This window comes from Hibiscus syriacus, unplaced genomic scaffold (assembly GCF_006381635.1).
Source record: "Hibiscus syriacus cultivar Baekdansim isolate YM2019G1 unplaced genomic scaffold, ASM638163v2 tig00000313_pilon, whole genome shotgun sequence".
Taxonomy (NCBI): Eukaryota; Viridiplantae; Streptophyta; class Magnoliopsida; order Malvales; family Malvaceae; genus Hibiscus; species Hibiscus syriacus.
The window spans coordinates 92,542-112,004 of NW_024061779.1; the positions used below are offsets into that span (position 1 = coordinate 92,542).

Consider the following 19,463-nt stretch of genomic DNA (forward strand, 5'->3'; position numbering starts at 1 on the left):
TAATCTTCCACCACAGCAGACAACTAAACCATATGCTAACTTGGCTCTTAGATCTGCTAATGAATTACACCTTCTGGAGATGTGCTTAACCACGGATCTTTCTTGTATAACGTAGCGACGATAGGATGAAGAGGGACCTCCATTCAGACTGAATAGAGGGAGGATTCGAGAGCCAATTAACCATAGCCACACAGTCGCTCTCAACTATTAATCCGAACTTCTTAAACCACCTAGAATCCTTAAATAGCTTAATTGCAAAATCGATTGTCAGGATTTCTTCTTGAACCAGCGAACCGCTCCCAATTGGAGCTGAGAAAGACAGAAGCGATTTGCCGTCATGGTCACGGAGTAACCCCCAATACCTCCCTTGCTGCCGCCCACCCGCATAGCTCCATCAACATTAAATTTTAAAAATCCTTCAGGAGGCGTTAGTCATGACTCCGGGGACTTTGCAGCCTTCTTCTTCCAAAGAGAATCTAGAAGTTTATGTTGAATGTGGTGGAAGTTTTCCGCTGAACTCCAGTTTTTCAAAGCCAGAGAGAATGGTGCTGGAGCTTTCACTATTATGTTATTTTATTATTTGTCTTATTTATTAAATTTTGGACATATAGATAGATGACTGATATTGTTAGTTATCTAGTGTTAGGATTAAAACTATATTTGCAACCCTTGTATGAAACCGCTGTCAAATAATTACAGCCACAACTTCATTATTATTATCTTTGAATTATTAAGAAAAAACTACATATTTTCAATAACCCTACGATTTCTCATGAATAATTCAAGGATAATAATAGGAATTGTCATCCAACATGAGTGAGAGTCAAAAACTTAGAGAAATAGTGAAAGGTCAGTCTTCTGTGGGGGGAGAAATGGACGATTTTCGTTGATAATCTTAGTAAGAGGGTAACAAGAGGAGAATTAAGGGAAATATTTCAGTATTATGGTCAAGTAATAAGGATTTTCATTCCAAATTATACTCAGAAACCGAAATACAAGAATTATACTTTCGCGTTTGTTCAGTTTGCAAGTGAGGAAGGGAGGAGGAGGGCTATTCAGTTTGTTAACGGAACTTGGATTAATGGGAAAAGAGTTTCAGTAGGGTTAGAAAAATATCAGAACAACAGGAATAGAGAAGCTACTGAAGGTAGGACTATGAGGGATGGGTCATTCCCAATTATGGTGGAGAAAACAAATGATGAGAATCATGCTGGATCTTCGAGAAACTTGAGGGATAGTAGATCATACAAGGAGGTGGTGGAAACGATCAATAGAGAGGTTAGCGAACATATTAATAAGGAAGATGGAAAAAGGTCAGTGAAGGCTGCTAATGGATTAAGGAATGTCTGGGAGTTGCATATTCCTTCAGAGGATTCGAACTGGGTGAAAAGGTCCTTAACAGGGGTAATCAAGCATTTCTTCGAGCAGGAATTTGTTCAGAAAGCCTTGGCGAGGGAAGGAATTCAGGTAAAAATAGCGAGATGGGGCTACGCATGGAATGCCTGTGTTGTAACATTTAAATCGATTGGAGAGTACTCTGATATATGGGCAAGAAAACAGGAGGAGTTGTTTTATTGGTTTGACTGGTTGGAGCCATTGCTGAATGAGGAGGGAGTTCCATTGGCGTTTTGTCTTGTGGAATTAATGGGATTATCGTTATTATGCTGGAATGGGGAGTTCTTGGAGAAATTTGTTCAGAAATGGGGAAAGTTCATTGGCATCATGGATTCTTCAAAGAAGAGGTCAGACTTATCGTCGGCAAGAGTTTTGATCAGGGTCGTCAATCCGTTTGATGTCCCTGAATCGATCACAATAGGGTCTTACGACAGATCATACAAAGTCGAAGCCATATTGGGATCGGTAGTTTCAAAACCGGAGGAGTTTTCCGGGGAGATTGACGTAGAAAATTCAAATTATGGGTACAATGAAAATGAGTTTTCCGAGAAAGAGGGTGGCCGCCGTCTAACTTTGGATCAAGTTGAAAATCACAAATTGTCTGACGACTCTATTATAAAGGTAGACAACTGCCTTGATCAGGAACAAAGGAGTAGGTTGGAAAAGGGGATGGGGAGCAGGTTATACCCAAAAAGTCAAACAAGGATATCTCAAAATTTGAGATGGCAGATTTCCTTGGAAAAGGAAAATATCTTATAGGGGATTACGTGGGACTTGGTTTGAGGGAAGAATTGGGCCTAGACTCTCAAGCCCAAGAAGATGACAGTTTGACTTCTGAATCAAGTATGAAGAATTTGTGTCCTTCAGGGCCCGCGTATAATCTAAAATGGATAGGTGAAGGTCCAAAGGCAGATTTATTCATCTTTTAAACAGGAAATTGAATAAGCCTAATGATGAAGTGCTAACGGATATAGTGGTCTGGGACAACGAAGTTAGGAATGCTGAAGGAGTAGAGGAGGAAAAGGAAGATGTATTAGTTCAATCTGCTGGAACTCAGCCACTGGAATTAATTAAGGGAACGCTTTCTAATGGTCTAAGGAGCTGGAGTCCGTTGGACCATTTGTCGAGAAGTTTGTTTATTAGGAATGTTCCGGTGGGAAGATGGAATAGAGGAACTTGTAATAGAGATTATAGAAGATCAAAAGAAAGAAAATTTTGGTATAATCCCAATTCAGAAGAAGAGTTGCTGCGACCAGCTGAGTTGCAGGACCAAAATAGAAAAGTTTCCAATCTTATTTTGAGCACTCAATCGTTCCCAATTATAGTGGAGGAAGGTATAATTCGCGATGATGAGGAAGGTGGTTCTCTTCGAAATTCAGTAGGGGACATGGATCAACATTCAGGGAGTATAGAAGTACCACGATTAGGTTGTCAGTCTTGAGCAGTGAAAGGGAGAGAGGGTAGGAGAAAGAGAAGGATTTTGACTAGGGAAGCTTTGGATGTGGCTAGCGTACCTACAATTACTTCTCCTCTTTTTCGATGTTTTTTGAAGAAGCAGTGGCTACGTGGTAGGTTAGTAGGATGTTGGGGATTTCTTTCAAAGAAGGCAAGAAGGCATTTTTAGATAAAATTATTGATCTTGAAGAGGGGTTGAGGGTTAGTAGGAATTGTTGAAATAAGGGGAATAGGTTATTGTGCTCATTTGATCAGAGGCTTTTGGGTTATTTGTTATCTTTATGAGGAACATTAACATCATTTCGTGGAACATAAGGGGTTTGGGGAAGAAGGAAAAATCAAGAGCTGTAGCTAATTTGGTCAAGAAGAATGAGCCGAGTATCCTACTTATTCAAGAAACAAAGCTCGAAAATTATTCTAAGGCTCTTAGGAGAAGGATAGGGGGAGTTTTCTAGAGGGATGCATTTTCCCCAGCTATTGGGTCTGCAGGGGGTCTACTGGTAATGTGGAATAAAAACGATTTTAAAATGTCCAACAGCTATCTAAGTGGCAGGATTATTGCAATATTTGGGAAGTTTAAGAACTTTGACGAAGAGTGTGTCATTTTGAATGTTTATGGTCCCTCCATTGAATCTGAAAAGGAAGAATTTTACAGGGAATTGTTGGAGTTTGTTTTAGGTCAATCGAATTTACTTTGTATTGGGGGGGATTTCAACACTATCTTGATCCAGCAGAGAAGTTGGGAAGGTCTCAAAACTGGCATTCTGTTGATATTTTTAGGAATTTCCTGCAGCAAACTAATTTAATTGATTTTCCGTTGGTCGGAGGAACCTTTACTTGGTGCAACAACAGGGAAGAATCAACTTGGGTCAGACTAGATAGGTTTTTAATAACTGGAAATTTTTTGTCATGCTTTCCGAATGTAGTTCAAAGACTGCTACCTAGGTCCATATCAGATCATAATCCGGTGTCATTGGAGGATTCGTCTGTAGATTGGGGTCCTAAACCCTTCCAATTTTATAATTATTTATTAAAGGAAGAAGGCTTCGAGGATTTGGTTAAATCTATAATGGTTGATTTGATGGAGAGGAATAACAGGAGGGGTATATTCAGTATTCTACAGGGAACTAAAAAATCAATCAGAAACTGGTCAAGCAGGAAATTTAATGGGATTTTAGAGTCTATTGTAACCTTGGAAGGGCAAATTAATGAGTTGGAATTGAAGGCACAAGGTAGTAATCTTTCTTCTCAGGAGTGGGAACAAGTGAAGCAGTTTAGATCGAATCTCTGGAGGCTGTACATGATTGAAGAAAGTATTTGGTTTCAAAGAGCAAGAGCGAGATTGATTAAAGGAGGGGATAGAAATATTAGATTTTTTCACCTGTGTGCTCTAAAAAGAAGCAGGAGAAATGCAATTACAAGTCTGAAGATTAATGGGACTGTTGTTTCAGATCCGTCCTTGATTAAGACCCACATTTCGGATTTTTTCAAGACAACGTTTAATTCCATTTCTGAAGTGGAGGATTTATTTTTGGATTTTTCTAAACTGTCTGGGAACCAGTCTACAAAACTAGAGAGCAGTTTTCAAAACAGGAAGTTTGGCAAGCTATAGCAACCTCGGACAGTTCTAAATCTCCTAGTCCGGATGGCTTCACAATGGGTTTCTTCAAGAAATGCTGGCAAAATTTAAAGGAGCATGTATTGAAAATTTTTAATGATTTTTACTTCGGAAGGAAGTGGGAGCATGGAGTAAATCATGCTTTTATTACTCTAATTCTGAAGATTTTAAATCCGAAAAGGGTTGAAGACTATCGACCAATTAGTCTTGTAGGAAGTTTGTATAAGATCCTATCAAAAGTCCTATCCAAGAGACTAAGCGGCTGTGTTGGTGACATTATCAGCCCTTTCCAGTTTGCTTTTATACTGGGGAGACAATTGTTGGACTGTGCCTTTATTGCAAATGAAGGGATCAATTATTGGAGAAAACAAGGACTACAAGAGGTTGTTTTCAAAGTTGACTTTCGTAGAGCGTATGATTCTGTTGAATGGCTAATATTAAACAGAGCAATGAAGGAGATGGGTTTTGGTACTAGATGGTGTTCGTGGATCTCACAGTGTCTCTTCGGCTTCAATTTCGGTTCTTGTGAATAGGTCTCCATCGGAAGAGTTTCCAATAGACAAGGTTGTAGTCTCTCTCTGCTTCTCTTTAATATAGTAGGTGAGTTGTTGCATTTGATGCTCGATAAAGCAGTTGAGAAAGGTCTTTTTCAAGGTTTTGTATTGGGAATTCTGAAGATTCCTTCAGGTTATCTCATCTTCTGTTTGCCGATGATCTCATCATTTTTTGCCAAGCTTCACTTACTCAGATTAAAAATGTGAAAAGAGTGTTGAGGATTTTCAGTATAATGGTGGGGTTGCATCTAAACTTGAAGAAGAGTAAACTTTTTGGTGTTAATATTGATGAGGATATTTTATCAGATTGGGCACTGGAATCGTTTTCCCACATATTATTTGGGACTTCCAATCGGTGCTAAGATGAATTCTGAAGCCTTATGGGATCCAGTCTTTAAAAATTTTAACTCCAAATTAGAAGGGTGGAAAGCCTCATGTCTTTCGTTGGCTGGCAGGACAGTTTTGTTGAAGTCTGTGTTATCTTCTCTGCCAATTTTTCCTATCATTCTTTAAAATGCCTTGCAAAGTTGGGAAGAAATTAAATTCTTTAATGGCTAGTTTTTTGTGGGATGACAGTGCGGAAAAGAGAAGATTCATTGGGTTAGCTGGAGTACAGTTTGTAAACCTTTGAACAGTGGTGGCCTTCGGGTTCTTGACTTGAATCTTTCAAATCGAGCATTATTGGGAAAATGGGTGTGGAAGTTTGCAAACGAAAAGAATTCCCTATGGAAAAGAGTGTTATATAGCAAGCAAAATGTTAGTTGCAATACTATGTCTATTAGTAAGGTCATCTCTCCAAAATCTTCTTGGAATTTGAGAAGTATTGCTAATAATATTTTGAAGAATGATTCGGGAGGAGAGTGTCTTAGATCATTTTCGAAGTTGCAAGTAGGCAATGGAAAGTCCATATCATTTTGGATTGATCCATGGGTGGATGAGGTTCCTTTAAAAAATCTTTTCCCTAGAATTTTTGCACTCTCTTCTAACAAATGGGGTAAGGTTGCTGAATTTGGAAGTTTTGAGTTGAATGGTTGGGTGTGGAACATTCTTACTAGGACGAATTTGTCGGATTGGGAATTGGATCAATGGATGATTTGCTGGTGAAATTAAAGGATATAAAACTCACAGATTCGGTTGAAGACTTTCTCTCTTGGTCTGCAAGTGGTGATGGGTTATTCTCAGTAAAATCGTGCAGGAAAGCGCTTGATAATGATATCCTTCCCTGCCATAAGAGAGACTATCTCCTTCACCAATACTTGAAACATAAGAGTGCATAAACCCGGATTCTTGATCCACTTTAGGGCATTGCTTGAATCATATTCAAGAATAAACCTCCGATTAGGGACAAAACTTAAATCTTTTAGAAGACATAACCCCCTCTTAATCGCCAATAATTCTGCCAAGATAGGAGGACCACCCCCAACTCTTTCTGAGAACCAATGAAGCAACACACCTTTACTGTCCCGAATCAAACCACCAATACCTCCCTTATCCCAACCCTTTACCAATACCCTTAATCGCCAATTATTGTTTGAGATTGATAGTTCAGCTCATCAAAGGGATAATAAAATCTTTCAACTCTTCAAATGGAGACTGAAACCTTAGGGCTCGTTAGATAGAGACCCAAATATCTTTAGGTTTTTTTATTATCATAGAGCTTCTTTCATTCGTTCCTTCAAGTAAGGACCTGTCTTATTACAGAGATAGAAAACCTATTTTAGAAGGGAAATAAATCATCTGAAATATAAACATAATCAAGATACCTAAGAATGGTCAGTAGCCCCTTTGGTGTTCCTTTGTCCTATACTTATTCTTCTTGGACATGCAAAGCTGGAATAGAAAACCTTTTTTTTGTTTTTGGTCCCTTTGGTTGAAACTGAACTTCCTAAGTTTTTTGTACTATCATTTGGTGTGAACATTACTAATGTATTTACATATTACAGGTTCATTCAACTTGATGTGGGTCTTCTGAAGGTCAGAAATAAAATAAGTTGGCATGGATTGCCTGAGAAAGATCCTTTTGCCGTTCGTCTTGATATCATTCATGCTGAGGTACATTTCTTATGATTATATAGTACCACATATTTGACTATTGAACAATGATTATACCTTTATTAAATTTGCAGTTTCTTGGAGTAAACATGTTTGTGGGAATTGATGGTTGTATTGGTAAACCATTGATTCATGAAAGCAGAGGGCTTGATGTTTATGTTCGACGGAGTTTGAGGGATGTTTTTAGAAAAGTCCCAACATTTTCCTTGGAAGTTAAGGTGATCTTTGAACTTGAAATGTTTTGATGTTTTATACTAAATATTATCTTCTGTTTCTTTTTGGTAAAGTGTTATAGTGGCTGTTCCCTTTTATTAGATTGTGTGCTGGGTATATAATGTGCATGCCGGTTAAGTGTCTCTTCATACAGAAAATTTGCGTAAACTGTATTTTTTTTATAAGAATTTCAGGCCTCATTAAAAATCCCCTTATTGATTAATGGAGCTTGTAGGGAAGCTCCTTAATCAGCGGAAGGAGGAATAGAGTGCCTTAGGATTATATTGAACAATAAAAACACATAAGATACAACTAACAATACAACCGACAAAACCACCCCAACAGAACCAAATAAGCTGGAAACACCCATAAAACACCCTAACTAAAAACACAAAATCAGCGAAAACAGCACTAGTAATCCCCTTACAAAACACTTAAAATCCAGGTACCACCCTAAACAACCATCAACAACTTTACTGACTCAGCCTATGTCTTCTTTAGCTAAAGCATCAACCTCTAAATTGGCTGTCCTACTAACCCATCTAACAACACCTTCAAAGGCATTAAGCCTATGAGCAATATCTTTAATCAAGAAGGCATATGCAACAGGACATAATTCATCCCCCTTAATCCAATCCACAACCACCTTACTATCACTCTCTATAATCAAACGGTCCTTGATCTCTGTCGATAGTTTGCAAAGAAAGACAACCCCATAAGAATAGCCTTTAACTCCATCAACGTAGGCGGTCCCGGACCAGCAGTTTCCTTGAAATAGCCTATAGTAGAACCTGAGGAATCTTTTAGAACTCCTCCTAACCCACTTTTCTTCCAATCCCTTGTAGTGGCAGCATCAACGTTTAATTTAACAAAACCTAAAGGAGGAGGAGACCAAAGTAAAATAGGAGAAATCTGAGTAGAGCGAAGAGAAAACAAGTCCCCAAGAGAAGGATCGGAAATGAGTGAGTCTTTAGGAATAGACACTTCTTTATACTTTGCTAAGAACCAAGAAGCAAGCCTAAACCTTGCTAAAAAGAAGAATTCTGCCTTATCAAACTTCCCCCCTTCAAACACCACGAAATTCCTCATTTTCCAAGTGGTCTACAGCACGACCCTGGAATAAAAGGCCAAATCAAAGAGTTAGACTTGAAACCATCCCAAGCTAGAAAGAAGCTTTTAGCGTCCGCTGGTAAAATAGAACAAATCCTTCAAAAACTTAAAAACTTATTCCAAAGGGACCACACCATCGAACAAGAGAAAAACAAATGAGAGGAAGACTCATCCGACATCTTGCATAGGGGACACAACACATCTACAATTCCTTGAACACCTCTTATGACAAGTTCAGTCCTAACAGCCAGCTTCCCATGAGCGATCTGCCAAAGAAAACACTCTACTCTTGGAGGTAGTAGACCTCTCCAAATGATCTTCTTCCAGAAAAGGACCTCTTCCGATCCCAAAGTCTCCAATGAACCTAGATTAACAGCTGATCTAACAGTAAAAACCCCATCCCTAGTACCTTTCCAGATCACACGATCAGGAAATTCCGAAGAGAGTGAAAATTTTGTAATGATAGCCAACAAGTTAGACCATTGTTCAAGTTCCCAGTCATGAAGATTTCTTCTGAACTTGACATCCCAAGTCCAAACGGAAGAGATGTACTTCCCAAATTCAGATAATTTCCCAAACTAATTTAAGGAAATAGAAAATAGTCTCGGAAAAATGACATCAAGTGGATGATCCATAGCCCAAATATCTTGCCAAAACTGAATATTTTTACCATCACCAACATGAAAACTACTCATGCTTCTAAACTTAGTGCCAAAGAAGTCTTCTTTAAAATAATTATTTAGCAGTGATCTCCAAATCCAGGATACCTTAGGTGGAAGCTTACTGTCCAGAGTTAAAACTGAAGGATCGAGTCTATATTTGGCACAAACAACTTCCCTCCAAACTGAGTCCCTATCATTTGCAAACCTCCAAGTCCATTTCCCCAAAAGCGCTTTATTCATCAAGTTAAGATTAAGAACTCCTAAGCCCCCTTCACTCTTCGGCTTACTAACATTGGACCAGCTAACCCAGTGAATTTTTCTAATGCTATTTCCCCCTCCCCATAGGAAATTGGACATAATAGAGTTAAGGGTTTTAAGAACCGAAGCTGGAATTTTAAATATTGAAAGATAATATGTAGGAAGCGAACATAGAACCGCCTTGATTAACACTAGTCTCCCTGCTAAAGAGAGAGATGCTACTTTCCACCCGGATAACTTGTTAAAAAAATTATTAATGACAGGTTCCCAAATAGCTGTAGAATTTCTAGTAGCACCTAGGGGAAGTCCTAGATATTCAGAAGGAAATCTCCCAATTGAACATCCAATAGAAGTAGCCCATTCCAGCAGTTCCTCCTCATTAACATTCAAACCAAACAATTTACTCTTCTTCAAATTCAGCTGTAGACTAGAAACCACTTGAAAAACTCGAAGACCCTTTTGACATTCTGAATTTGCATCCTCGAGGCACCAGAAAATATAATCAGATCATCCGCAAACTGTAAATGTGACACATTTACAGACCCCTGTTCTCTGCCAATCACCATTCCAGAAAACAAACCCTGTGACACTGCCCTTCGAATCAATAGATTAAGTAGCTCCCTACTAAATTAAACAACAAAGGAGACAGCGAACAACCCTGTCGAAGACCTTTAGCCATTGAGAATTCTTCAGAAGGAACTCCATTTACAAGAACCGAAACAAAAGCTGTGGTTACACACTGCTCAATCCAACCCCTCCATCTGGACCCGAAACCTATTTTCTCCATTAATTTAAATAAAATAGACCACTCAACAGAGTCGTAAGCTTTCTTGAAATCAACCTTGAATACACAGTCCTTGAGTCCATTTTTTCTCCAATAATCCACTCCTTCATTAGCAATTAAAGAACAGTCCAGAATATGTCTTCCCGGTATGAAGGCAAACTGAGTTGGGCTAATGATGTCTGAAATGCAACCCCTCAATCTCCTCGACAAATACTTAGAAATGATATTATACAACCCACCAACTAGACTAAATGGCCTAAAGTCATCTAGACCACCAATGTTAGAGACCTTTGGAATGAGAGTGATAAATGTATGATTAACCCCATGTTCCCATTCTTTCCCCAAATAAAAATCATGAAAAAATTTCATAATATCAACCTTGAGGACATGCCAAAACCTTTTGAAGAAGCCCATATTTAAACTATCCGGTCCCGGTGCTTTATTACTATCACAAGATTGTATAGTCTGCCAAATTTCCTCCTCTGAAAATTCCTTCTCTAAACTTAGATTCTGCTCAACTGAAATACTAGGAAAAATCAACCTGATCTCTTCCACCTCTAAAGTCGAATGCTCGTTGAAAATCTTAAAGAAGTGGTCCCTAATAGTGGTCTTAATGACAGAAGGACCTTGAATAAATTAACCCCGATATTCAAGGCATTCAAAGCATTCCTCCTCTTCCTAATCGAAGCACAATTATGAAAAATTCTTGTATTTCTATCTCCATCTTCTATCCATTTTGATCTGGACTTTTGGAACCATATTTGCTCCTCTATTTTATAGAGTCTCCACAATTCTGCTCTTGCTGAAACTAACTCTGCTGCCATTCCACTGTTAACACCATCCTGCAACTGTTGAATATCCAATTCTAGACTGTGGATCCTCGATTCTAAGGCTAAGATACTAGTTCCAGGAAATTGGTCCCTACTTCCCGCCCAATTCTTGATAGCAGTTTTTGTATTTCTCAGTATACTATAAATTCCAGCCTTCCTCTGCTGATTCTTCCTTTCTTGAATAGAAGATCTGACCAAATCCTCAAACCCAACTTCTTCCATGAGATAGTTAAAAAGTTTAAAAGGCTTTTTACCCCAATTGACACCTCCATTCTCCAGCAGAATAGCATTATGGTCTGAAAGAGATCTAGGCAGTAAGGTTTGCACCAAGAAATTGGCCATTAACCAAAAATCGGTCCAATCTAACATGTGTAGGGGTATCTTGATTATTGCACCAAGTAAGCCTTCCTCCATTTAAAGGTAAATCAATTAAGCTTGTTTGCAACATAAAAAGATTGAATATCCTCATTGAATTCCTGTTCTGAGTTCTTCCGATCTTCTCTCCATCATGCAAATAAACATTAAAGTCCCCTACACAAATAGGAGCCCTCTGACCACTTATGAACATGCTAAACTCTTCAAAAAAAACTTTCTCCTCCTCTACTGAAGGGCCATAAACATTGATGAAAATACAACTGAAATTATTGACACGAAATTTTTCGGATAATACAATGAATCTTCTGCAGATAGACTGACTTTCTAATTCGAAAACTTTATCATCCCAACAACTCATTAAACCCCCTGATGAGCCAACCGATGGAGATTCAAGAACTCCTTTAAAATAATTGAACCCCTTTCTTCTAAGCATAGATCTAGGAATCTTCTCCATTTTCGTTTCTTGCAGCCAAAGAAACTGTGGATGATTTTTATCAATTAACCTCTGAATAGCCCTCTGTTTTTCTTTCCTCCTCAATCCTCTCACATTCCATGAAGCAATGATAAAATTAATCTTCATCATTAATTAGTCCACAATCTACATCCCTATCAATCTCATCTTGATTAACCTTATTCAAAGCTTTCTCCAAGCTGATAATCTTATCCAGAAAAGCCTCCTTCCCTTGCTTAAAGGACACCCCCAATAACTTGCTGTCGTAAACTGTATTTGACATTTTATTTTTTCTCCCTAGTAGCTATTTGTTGTTTTTCCCTTATCGATAGTACTTTCCTTCTTTGCAATTACTTAATTATTCTTTAGTAATTCCTTTTGATGTTTTTCTTTGCAGTTTGACTATTTGCATGGTGTAATGTCTAACAAAGAATATGATGTTGTTCGTAGCTGTACAACTATGAATTTGAATGAAGCCCCTAGGCTCCCTCCAAGTTTCCGTGGCAGCAAATCTGCTTCTAAAGATACAATAAGGCTATTGGTTGATAAGGTCAACATGAATAGTCAGATGCTTCTATCACGTAGTGTAACCATTTTGGCCGTCGAAATCAATTATGCACTGTTGGAGTTGTGTAGTGGCACACATGAGGAATCACCTTTAGCTAGAATAGCTGTGAGTACTGAGTATTGATATTTACTAATTGTTCCTGCTATTGTTTCATTTTGTGGCTAGAATTTTTGCTTATTTATGCAATGTTTTGCTCTTGGCTAAACATGTATTGTTTGTAATGTATTATTCATTAAATGTTGTATGTCTTCACTTACTCTTGCTCTTTCTTGCTTCTTTAGCTAGAAAGCCTTTGGGTATCATACCGCATGACGTCATTGTCAGAAACAGACCTCTATGTGACTATTCCTACTTTTTCTGTTCTCGATATCCGCTCCAATACGAAGCCTGAAATGCGACTCATGCTTGGATCAGCTGCCGACGCTTCCAAACAAGCTTCCACTGGAAACTTTCCATGCTTAAACAAGAGTAACATTAGCAGAGTGAATTCTGAAGCAGGTAAGTTGGATGTGTCAATTTCAACAATGTTCTTGATGGACTATAGATGGAGATTGTCTTCCCAATCATCTGTGTTTCGACTTCAACATCCTCGAGTACTCGTTGTGCCGGATTTCCTTCTTGCTTTGGGTGAGTTCTTTGTGCCATCATTGGGAGCAATGACTGGAAGGGAAGAAACAATGGACACCGAGAATGATCCAATTAGAAAAAATAACAGCATTATACTTGCTGATAGTGTGTATAAACAGAATGAAGATGTTGTGCACTTGTCACGGAGTAGACAGTTGGTTGCTGATACTCAGGGCATCGATGAGTATACATACGATGGTTGTGGAAAGACTATCGTCTTAAGTGAAGAGAATGAAGCAAATGGGTCACACCCTGCCCAATTTTGTCCCATTGTTATAATTGGGTGTGGCAAGAGGTTGCGATTTGTCAACGTAAAAATTGAGGTATTTGTGCTTCTCCACTTTGTATTTAATTATGAGAAATCTTTCTTCTGCTTTTTATTCTTTTCCAAAATGTCTTCATTCACCAGAATGGTTATCTTTTGAGAAAGTATACATACTTGAGCAATTATAGCAGCTATTCAGCGTCACCAGAAGATGCTGTTGACATAAATTTGATGGATACTATAAGTTCTGACAATGACAAGAAGATTGCAGACAATCAAGAGTTAACAAACACTCCAAATACTTCATGCTTACAAGATGGCCCCGAAGCTGTGCAGAGTTTCACTTTTGAAGCTCAGGTAGGTAAAATTCCATTAATGGTTCTTACCTATCTTAAATAGTCCTTTAAACTAGATTTTTTTAATCTTATAGTTATTTTACCTTGTGCATTACAGAGAAATGAACATATACTTATTTTATATGCATACGCACATACAAATTGTTAAAAATTGATCATGTTACCTTAATTGGGATTTTAGGGGATACCTTAATATGAACGTAATGGGATATCTTAATTAGGATTTTAGGGGATATTTTATGGTGGACAGGAAAGTCACAACTGTGGTATTATTAATGGGAAGATGTTATAGTGGTCCAAAGTGTGAACGTAATGGGAAAGTCACAACTGTGGTATTATTAATGGGAACAAGACAAACCTGATATTTTGTGGACGAGATTCAAGGAATACTGCATTCTTTGGTTTGATCATCTGCTGTCTAAAAACCCCTTGGGACAACTAACGAAATTGAATCATACGGGATCAGTGGAAGACTATCTTTGTCAATTTCACGAATTGTTGGCTTGTGTAGACTCAACAAGGATGGATCAAAAAATTAATTTGTTCATTTTCGGATTATCAGATTCAATATGAATCAATGTGGAGATGCGAAAACCTGATGACTTAGTTCAGGCTATGAATCTTTCGTGAATCATTGAGAATAAAAATTAGCTAGTGTGAGATACATGCCTGCAAAACACGACTTGGCAGAATCTAGGATCTAACCTGGAAATAATGTCAGCAACAACCACCTTAGCTGCTACGAAGGGAAAATCCGAGGAAACCATAGCATCCATAAGGGGACACAATGGCAGTAGAGCAGATCCATCTGCTTTCAGAAGATTGAGTCAATCATAGATGGAAGAACGGAGGACTAATGGTCTTTGCTATTATTGTGATGAACCCTACTTAGTAGGACATCAGTACAAAAGATTATTCTAGTTAGAGGTTTACAAAGGCACTTACCAAAGTCATCAGACTTAAAGTAGTTGTTTACAAGCCCCTCCAAATCCAGGAGCCTTTAGGCTTTAGCACTATTTGCAGAGTTCAGCACCAGGGAACTATCATCGATATTATACTTGCAGCATATCAACTTTTTTCGCCATGTATTCTTCTCATTCGCAAACTTCCATAACCACTTCCCTAAAAGGGCTCTGTTCATTAAATTGAGGTCATTAACTCCTAGACCTCCACAAAATTTTGGCTTACATACAACCGCCCAATTGATCCAGTGAATTTTGTTTTTCTCTTGTCCTCCTCCCCAAAGAAATCTTGCCATTATAGAAATTAGCTTCCTATGAACAGATGATGGCATCTTGAAGATTGAAAGATGATAAAGGGGGGGGGGGAATACCTAATCAAAATGCATGAATATCACGCAGGTCCGATTTGCCCTTGTGATGAGAATGGACATGAACAAATGCAACATATACGAAGATTTGAGGAATCAGATTATTATTTTTTATAAGAAAGGGAGATCTCATTAAAAATCTCATTTATAACCGACAAGCTATAAAAAGTAACTCAACAAACATTGGAATGTGGCAAAAAGTACCTCAAATTTATTGTTAGAATTAAAGTACATCAAACATACACACCAGACTAATACCAGAAAAACACCCAGAACCTAACATCTATTGCCAAGATCGAAATACACAATTGGATTAGCCAATTCCTAACTTAGCCAACTCATTCGCCTCCCAATTCGCGGATCTCAAAATGTGCCTAACAATAATATCCCGTTCTAACACTAAAGCAACAATATCCTTTAGCAAAGACTTGAACAACGGAGAGCAGGAGCCCAAAGCAACAGAGCAATCCGATTCTAGAATAAGCATCCCCTATCACCATAACCAGACTCCACAAATAATAACAGACCCATTTTGATATCTAACAATTCTGCAAGAATAGGTGGCCCAAGACCCATACTATCTGAAAAAGAGCACAACACCACACCCTCACCATCTCCAAGTAAACCACCAATACTTCCTCTTAAGCACCTCTTATCCATAGCACCATATACATTGACTTTGAAGAAACCCAAGGGAGAAGGGACCCACCGCACCGAAGAAGATATAACCCTCTTAGATCTCAAAGCAGAATATGTTAAAACCGGGTCCCCCCACTCGTTATGAATGAAAGAAAATGGAAGTTTTTTTTATTGCTTATCGGAAAAGAAAACCTTTGGTGTTTTGTTAGTTCACAATCATCACAATGAAAGGCTACAAAGGCAATGCCTTTATGGATGAAGGATAATTTAATAGATTTGCCCATCTTGGATGGTCGTTTAGAGTCAAAGGAGAAGGAGGAGGAGGAGGATGTGATTAATATGGGCCTTACAAATAATTGTGCTATCATAAGATCCAAGGGAGAGGAAGTCCAACAGGATGGGGCTGTGGTTGAACGGGTGGTTGGAAAACCCAAATCGGGTATAGTATGTGAGGATTTAGACCAGAGCCTTGGCTTGTCAACACAATTGAGGGACGTTTCTTTCTCGCACAATTCTAGGCAGAACCAGAGAGCTAAGGAGGGGATTAACAATAAATATAGCTCTCTCCAAATTATTGAAGAGAAATATTCGGCTCCCCATAGGAAGACTAGACTCTGCCGAAGCAAGATTAATCAGAAGAAGGTGCAACGCGAGGAAGAATGGATTGAACATGATGGCTCACAAGTGTTTTTGATTTCCGAAAACTATAGCAGTGGAAGAATTGGAAGTTTCAGGTGATTCGCATTTGATTATGGAATGAAGTTGGAGGTTCAGATGGTCTCCGATAACAAGACGAGCAATAAGTGGTAGAAAGGCGGATAGAGTGATTTCGAAGCTAGCTTTTTGTACTCTTATATTGTGGAAGCTAATGGCTTTTGTGTTAGAATTTGGTTTCTTTGGAATGAGTCAATTCATATCGAGGCTGGCAAGATGATGGGTTCTTTCATAATATCTAAATATCCAGGCCTTCCAATTTTGCTGGAACTTTTTCCTAGGTCTTGTAATATGGAGACAGACAAGTTAGCTATGGAGGGGATTGGTTGATTGTTTCAGGCAATTTGTTGAACTGTTTTCGGTTGTATTCCATGAAATGTTTAGGTGTTAGTCTTCATTGTTGTTGCTAGATTGGTTATCAGCTCAGCCAAAATTTATACTGTATTAGTAGCTTATATGGTTTAGGCTGAGCTAGTTCTGTTGTATAGGGTTGTCTTCGGTTCTTTTTTGGTTTTTTGGTTATGTTTGGGGTGTTTATCTGGTTGTATCTTATGTAATTTCTTTTGGTTAATGAAATCTTTAGGCACTCTTTTCCTCCTTCCGCTGATTAAGGAGCTTCTCTACAAGCTCCTTTAATCAAGAAGGGGGTTTTTAACGAGGTCTTCAATTCCTATAAAAAAAGGCAACGCCTTTATATAAAGAGGGAAACACCAACTTGAGTTTTCTAAAGGATGGATGACATAATTGACGATGTTGAAGCCCAGTTTTATATAGACTTGGACAACAATGATGTATATATTGGAATTTCACCTTCTGTTATACTCCTTATTTGTTCTAGGAAGTAGAGACCATCTCTCTGACTAGCACGTCCAAGCATCCTCTTTGTGCCTATTGCCTGAAAAACACGATGTGAAGAGAAGAAGATTACATTGTAATTTGAATCTGTGATTAATTTGCGAGTGGAAATAAGGTTTGCAAATAATATGGGAATATGAAAAAAAATTCTTAGTGTAAGGTCTTTGTTGATGTAAATGTCCCCTTGGCCAACTGCAGTGATGATGGATCCGTTAGCTATGGTGATCTTTGTATGGCTATAGATCAGAGTATAAGAGATAAAATTTTTGGAGGAACAATTGGTATGGTCAGTGTTTCCAGATTTAATCACCCATATGGGAGGATAATTTATGTTTGAGACATTAGTATAAGAGGAAGAAGAAATACCTGAAAACGTCAATAAATAGGTACTTGTCGAGGTTGGCTTCTCAAAAGATCTCAACAAGGTCTTCAATTTCTCAATTTCCTTGATGTTAAACGCAGGATCATACTTTTTTTATTACTGGTCAACAAAGGACTCACCATAAGTGTCTGGCTTTCGGTTGCCCTTTTATTTAGCCTGGCATAAAGTTTTCAGCATCTCTTTAGAGACCTTACTTTATTTTCCTTTCAAAAAGCTCCTTTCTTACTTTTTTACATGGAGCTTATTTGACCAAATGTTTGTTTGAGTATTTTTGAAAGTATCCATTTGTAGCCTGCAGGTATTATGTACTAATGGTGTACCTAGCTTTAACATTTAGCTTTGTTTAGAGACCTTACTTTATTTTCCTCTTTATTTCTAGAAGTCTCAGCTTAGTAATTCTTGGACTGTGCATGCATGAGTATCATCAAGCAGTTCACAAATATGGTTTCACAAGTGTTGATTTCTTACTTTGTAGTAACTCTTCCTCTTTGCATGCATTAGTATTACCGGGCAGTTATCAAAATAGGGTTCACAAGTGTTGATTCCATGGTTTGTCATGAACTTTGAATTGAATGTTTTTCTTTGATATACTCATTGATTGATCCGTTTACATTACTTGGCTATCTGGATCCATCTTTAACTTCCGTGAATTTTGGTTTTATCTCATTTTGGCGTACCTGATTAACATTATTATATGTGTTTAGGTTATTTCTCCAGAGTTCACATTCTTTGATAGTACCAAATCTTACTCGGATAATTCATCTTACGGCGAAAAACTTTTGCGCGCAAAAATGGATTTAAATTTCATGTAAGAGTAGCATTAGATCTGGTTATATTTGTTTCTTTTTTTCATGTTTATTTTGTTTTACTGGTGTATGACAAGAGAGCAGTAGATGATTTCCGAGGGAATTTTATTTTCTGCATGTTTAGTATGAAAAATGGTAGGAGGAAAGACAAAGTTGGAGCATCCTTCATATATTGGTTGGAAGTTACATAAAGGTGGTGCAAGAGAATCTAAACAACCCAAGATGTGATCTCTCTCGCTCTTAACATGTGTGTCCCCGTGGCATGTATGTAAGCTGCATTAGCAGATGAGGAGATATATGTACATGACTAGCCCCTGATACTGACATGATTTTACCATGTATGGATGGTGAGATAAGATTCATGTACATTAAGTTTCCTTACGTAGAGGAAACTATAACCTGGAAGTCAAAGCATGTATCATGTATCTTTGAACAGAAATATCTGCTCTTTGCTAATTTTTTTAATCAATCTGTGAACAGAAATATCTTTTTCTCTATTTATCTTTTGAACAGGTATGCATATAAGGAAAATGATACCTGGATCCGTGCCATGGTGAAGGATCTGACAGTTGAGACCGGTTCTGGTCTTATCATCCTGGATCCATTGGATATTTCGGGGGGATATACTTCCATCAAAGAGAAAACTAACATTTCTCTGATTTCAACTGATATTTGTGTTCATCTTTCATTAGGCGCAATCTCTCTTCTACTTAACCTCCAGAATAAAGCTACTGCAACATCACAATTTGGAAATGCAATTCCCCTGGCTCCTTGCATCAGTTTTGACAGAATTTGGGTGTCGCCTAAAGGTTTTCTTTAAACAATTTGCAATTTGATGCTTTCTCTCACCATTTATTTTAATTAAATTATTTTGGGCTCTTCTCTTGTTTTTTTTTTTCATGTTCATAGAGAATGGATCTCACAATAAACTTACCATTTGGAGGCCACAAGCTCCATCAAACTATGTTATATTGGGAGATTGTGTGACATCTAGGTAAAACACTATTTTCCTTGTTTCAGCTATGGTTAAAGACTCTGAAGTTCAGGTTTCGTTGTTTCTGTTTTCTTCCATACCAGAATCCGCTTTAGGTTGGTAATTTTGGTTAATTATCTATTAAATTTTTTGATGTACAACTAGTGGGATGGAGGCTGGCAACAACGCTA

The 19,463-nt window shown here is 38.0% G+C and overlaps 1 protein-coding gene across 1 annotated transcript in view; it reads left to right on the forward strand.

The window, feature by feature from the left end:
- LOC120160726 overlaps positions 1–19,463 on the forward strand; it is an 86,546-nt gene that overhangs the window by 20,274 nt on the left and 46,809 nt on the right. Inside the window, 8 exon segments of the mRNA XM_039171106.1 lie at positions 6,966–7,074; positions 7,149–7,292; positions 12,155–12,430; positions 12,607–13,275; positions 13,362–13,574; positions 18,198–18,301; positions 18,813–19,108; positions 19,209–19,293. Of these exon segments, the coding sequence (XP_039027037.1) occupies positions 6,966–7,074; positions 7,149–7,292; positions 12,155–12,430; positions 12,607–13,275; positions 13,362–13,574; positions 18,198–18,301; positions 18,813–19,108; positions 19,209–19,293 (1,896 nt within the window).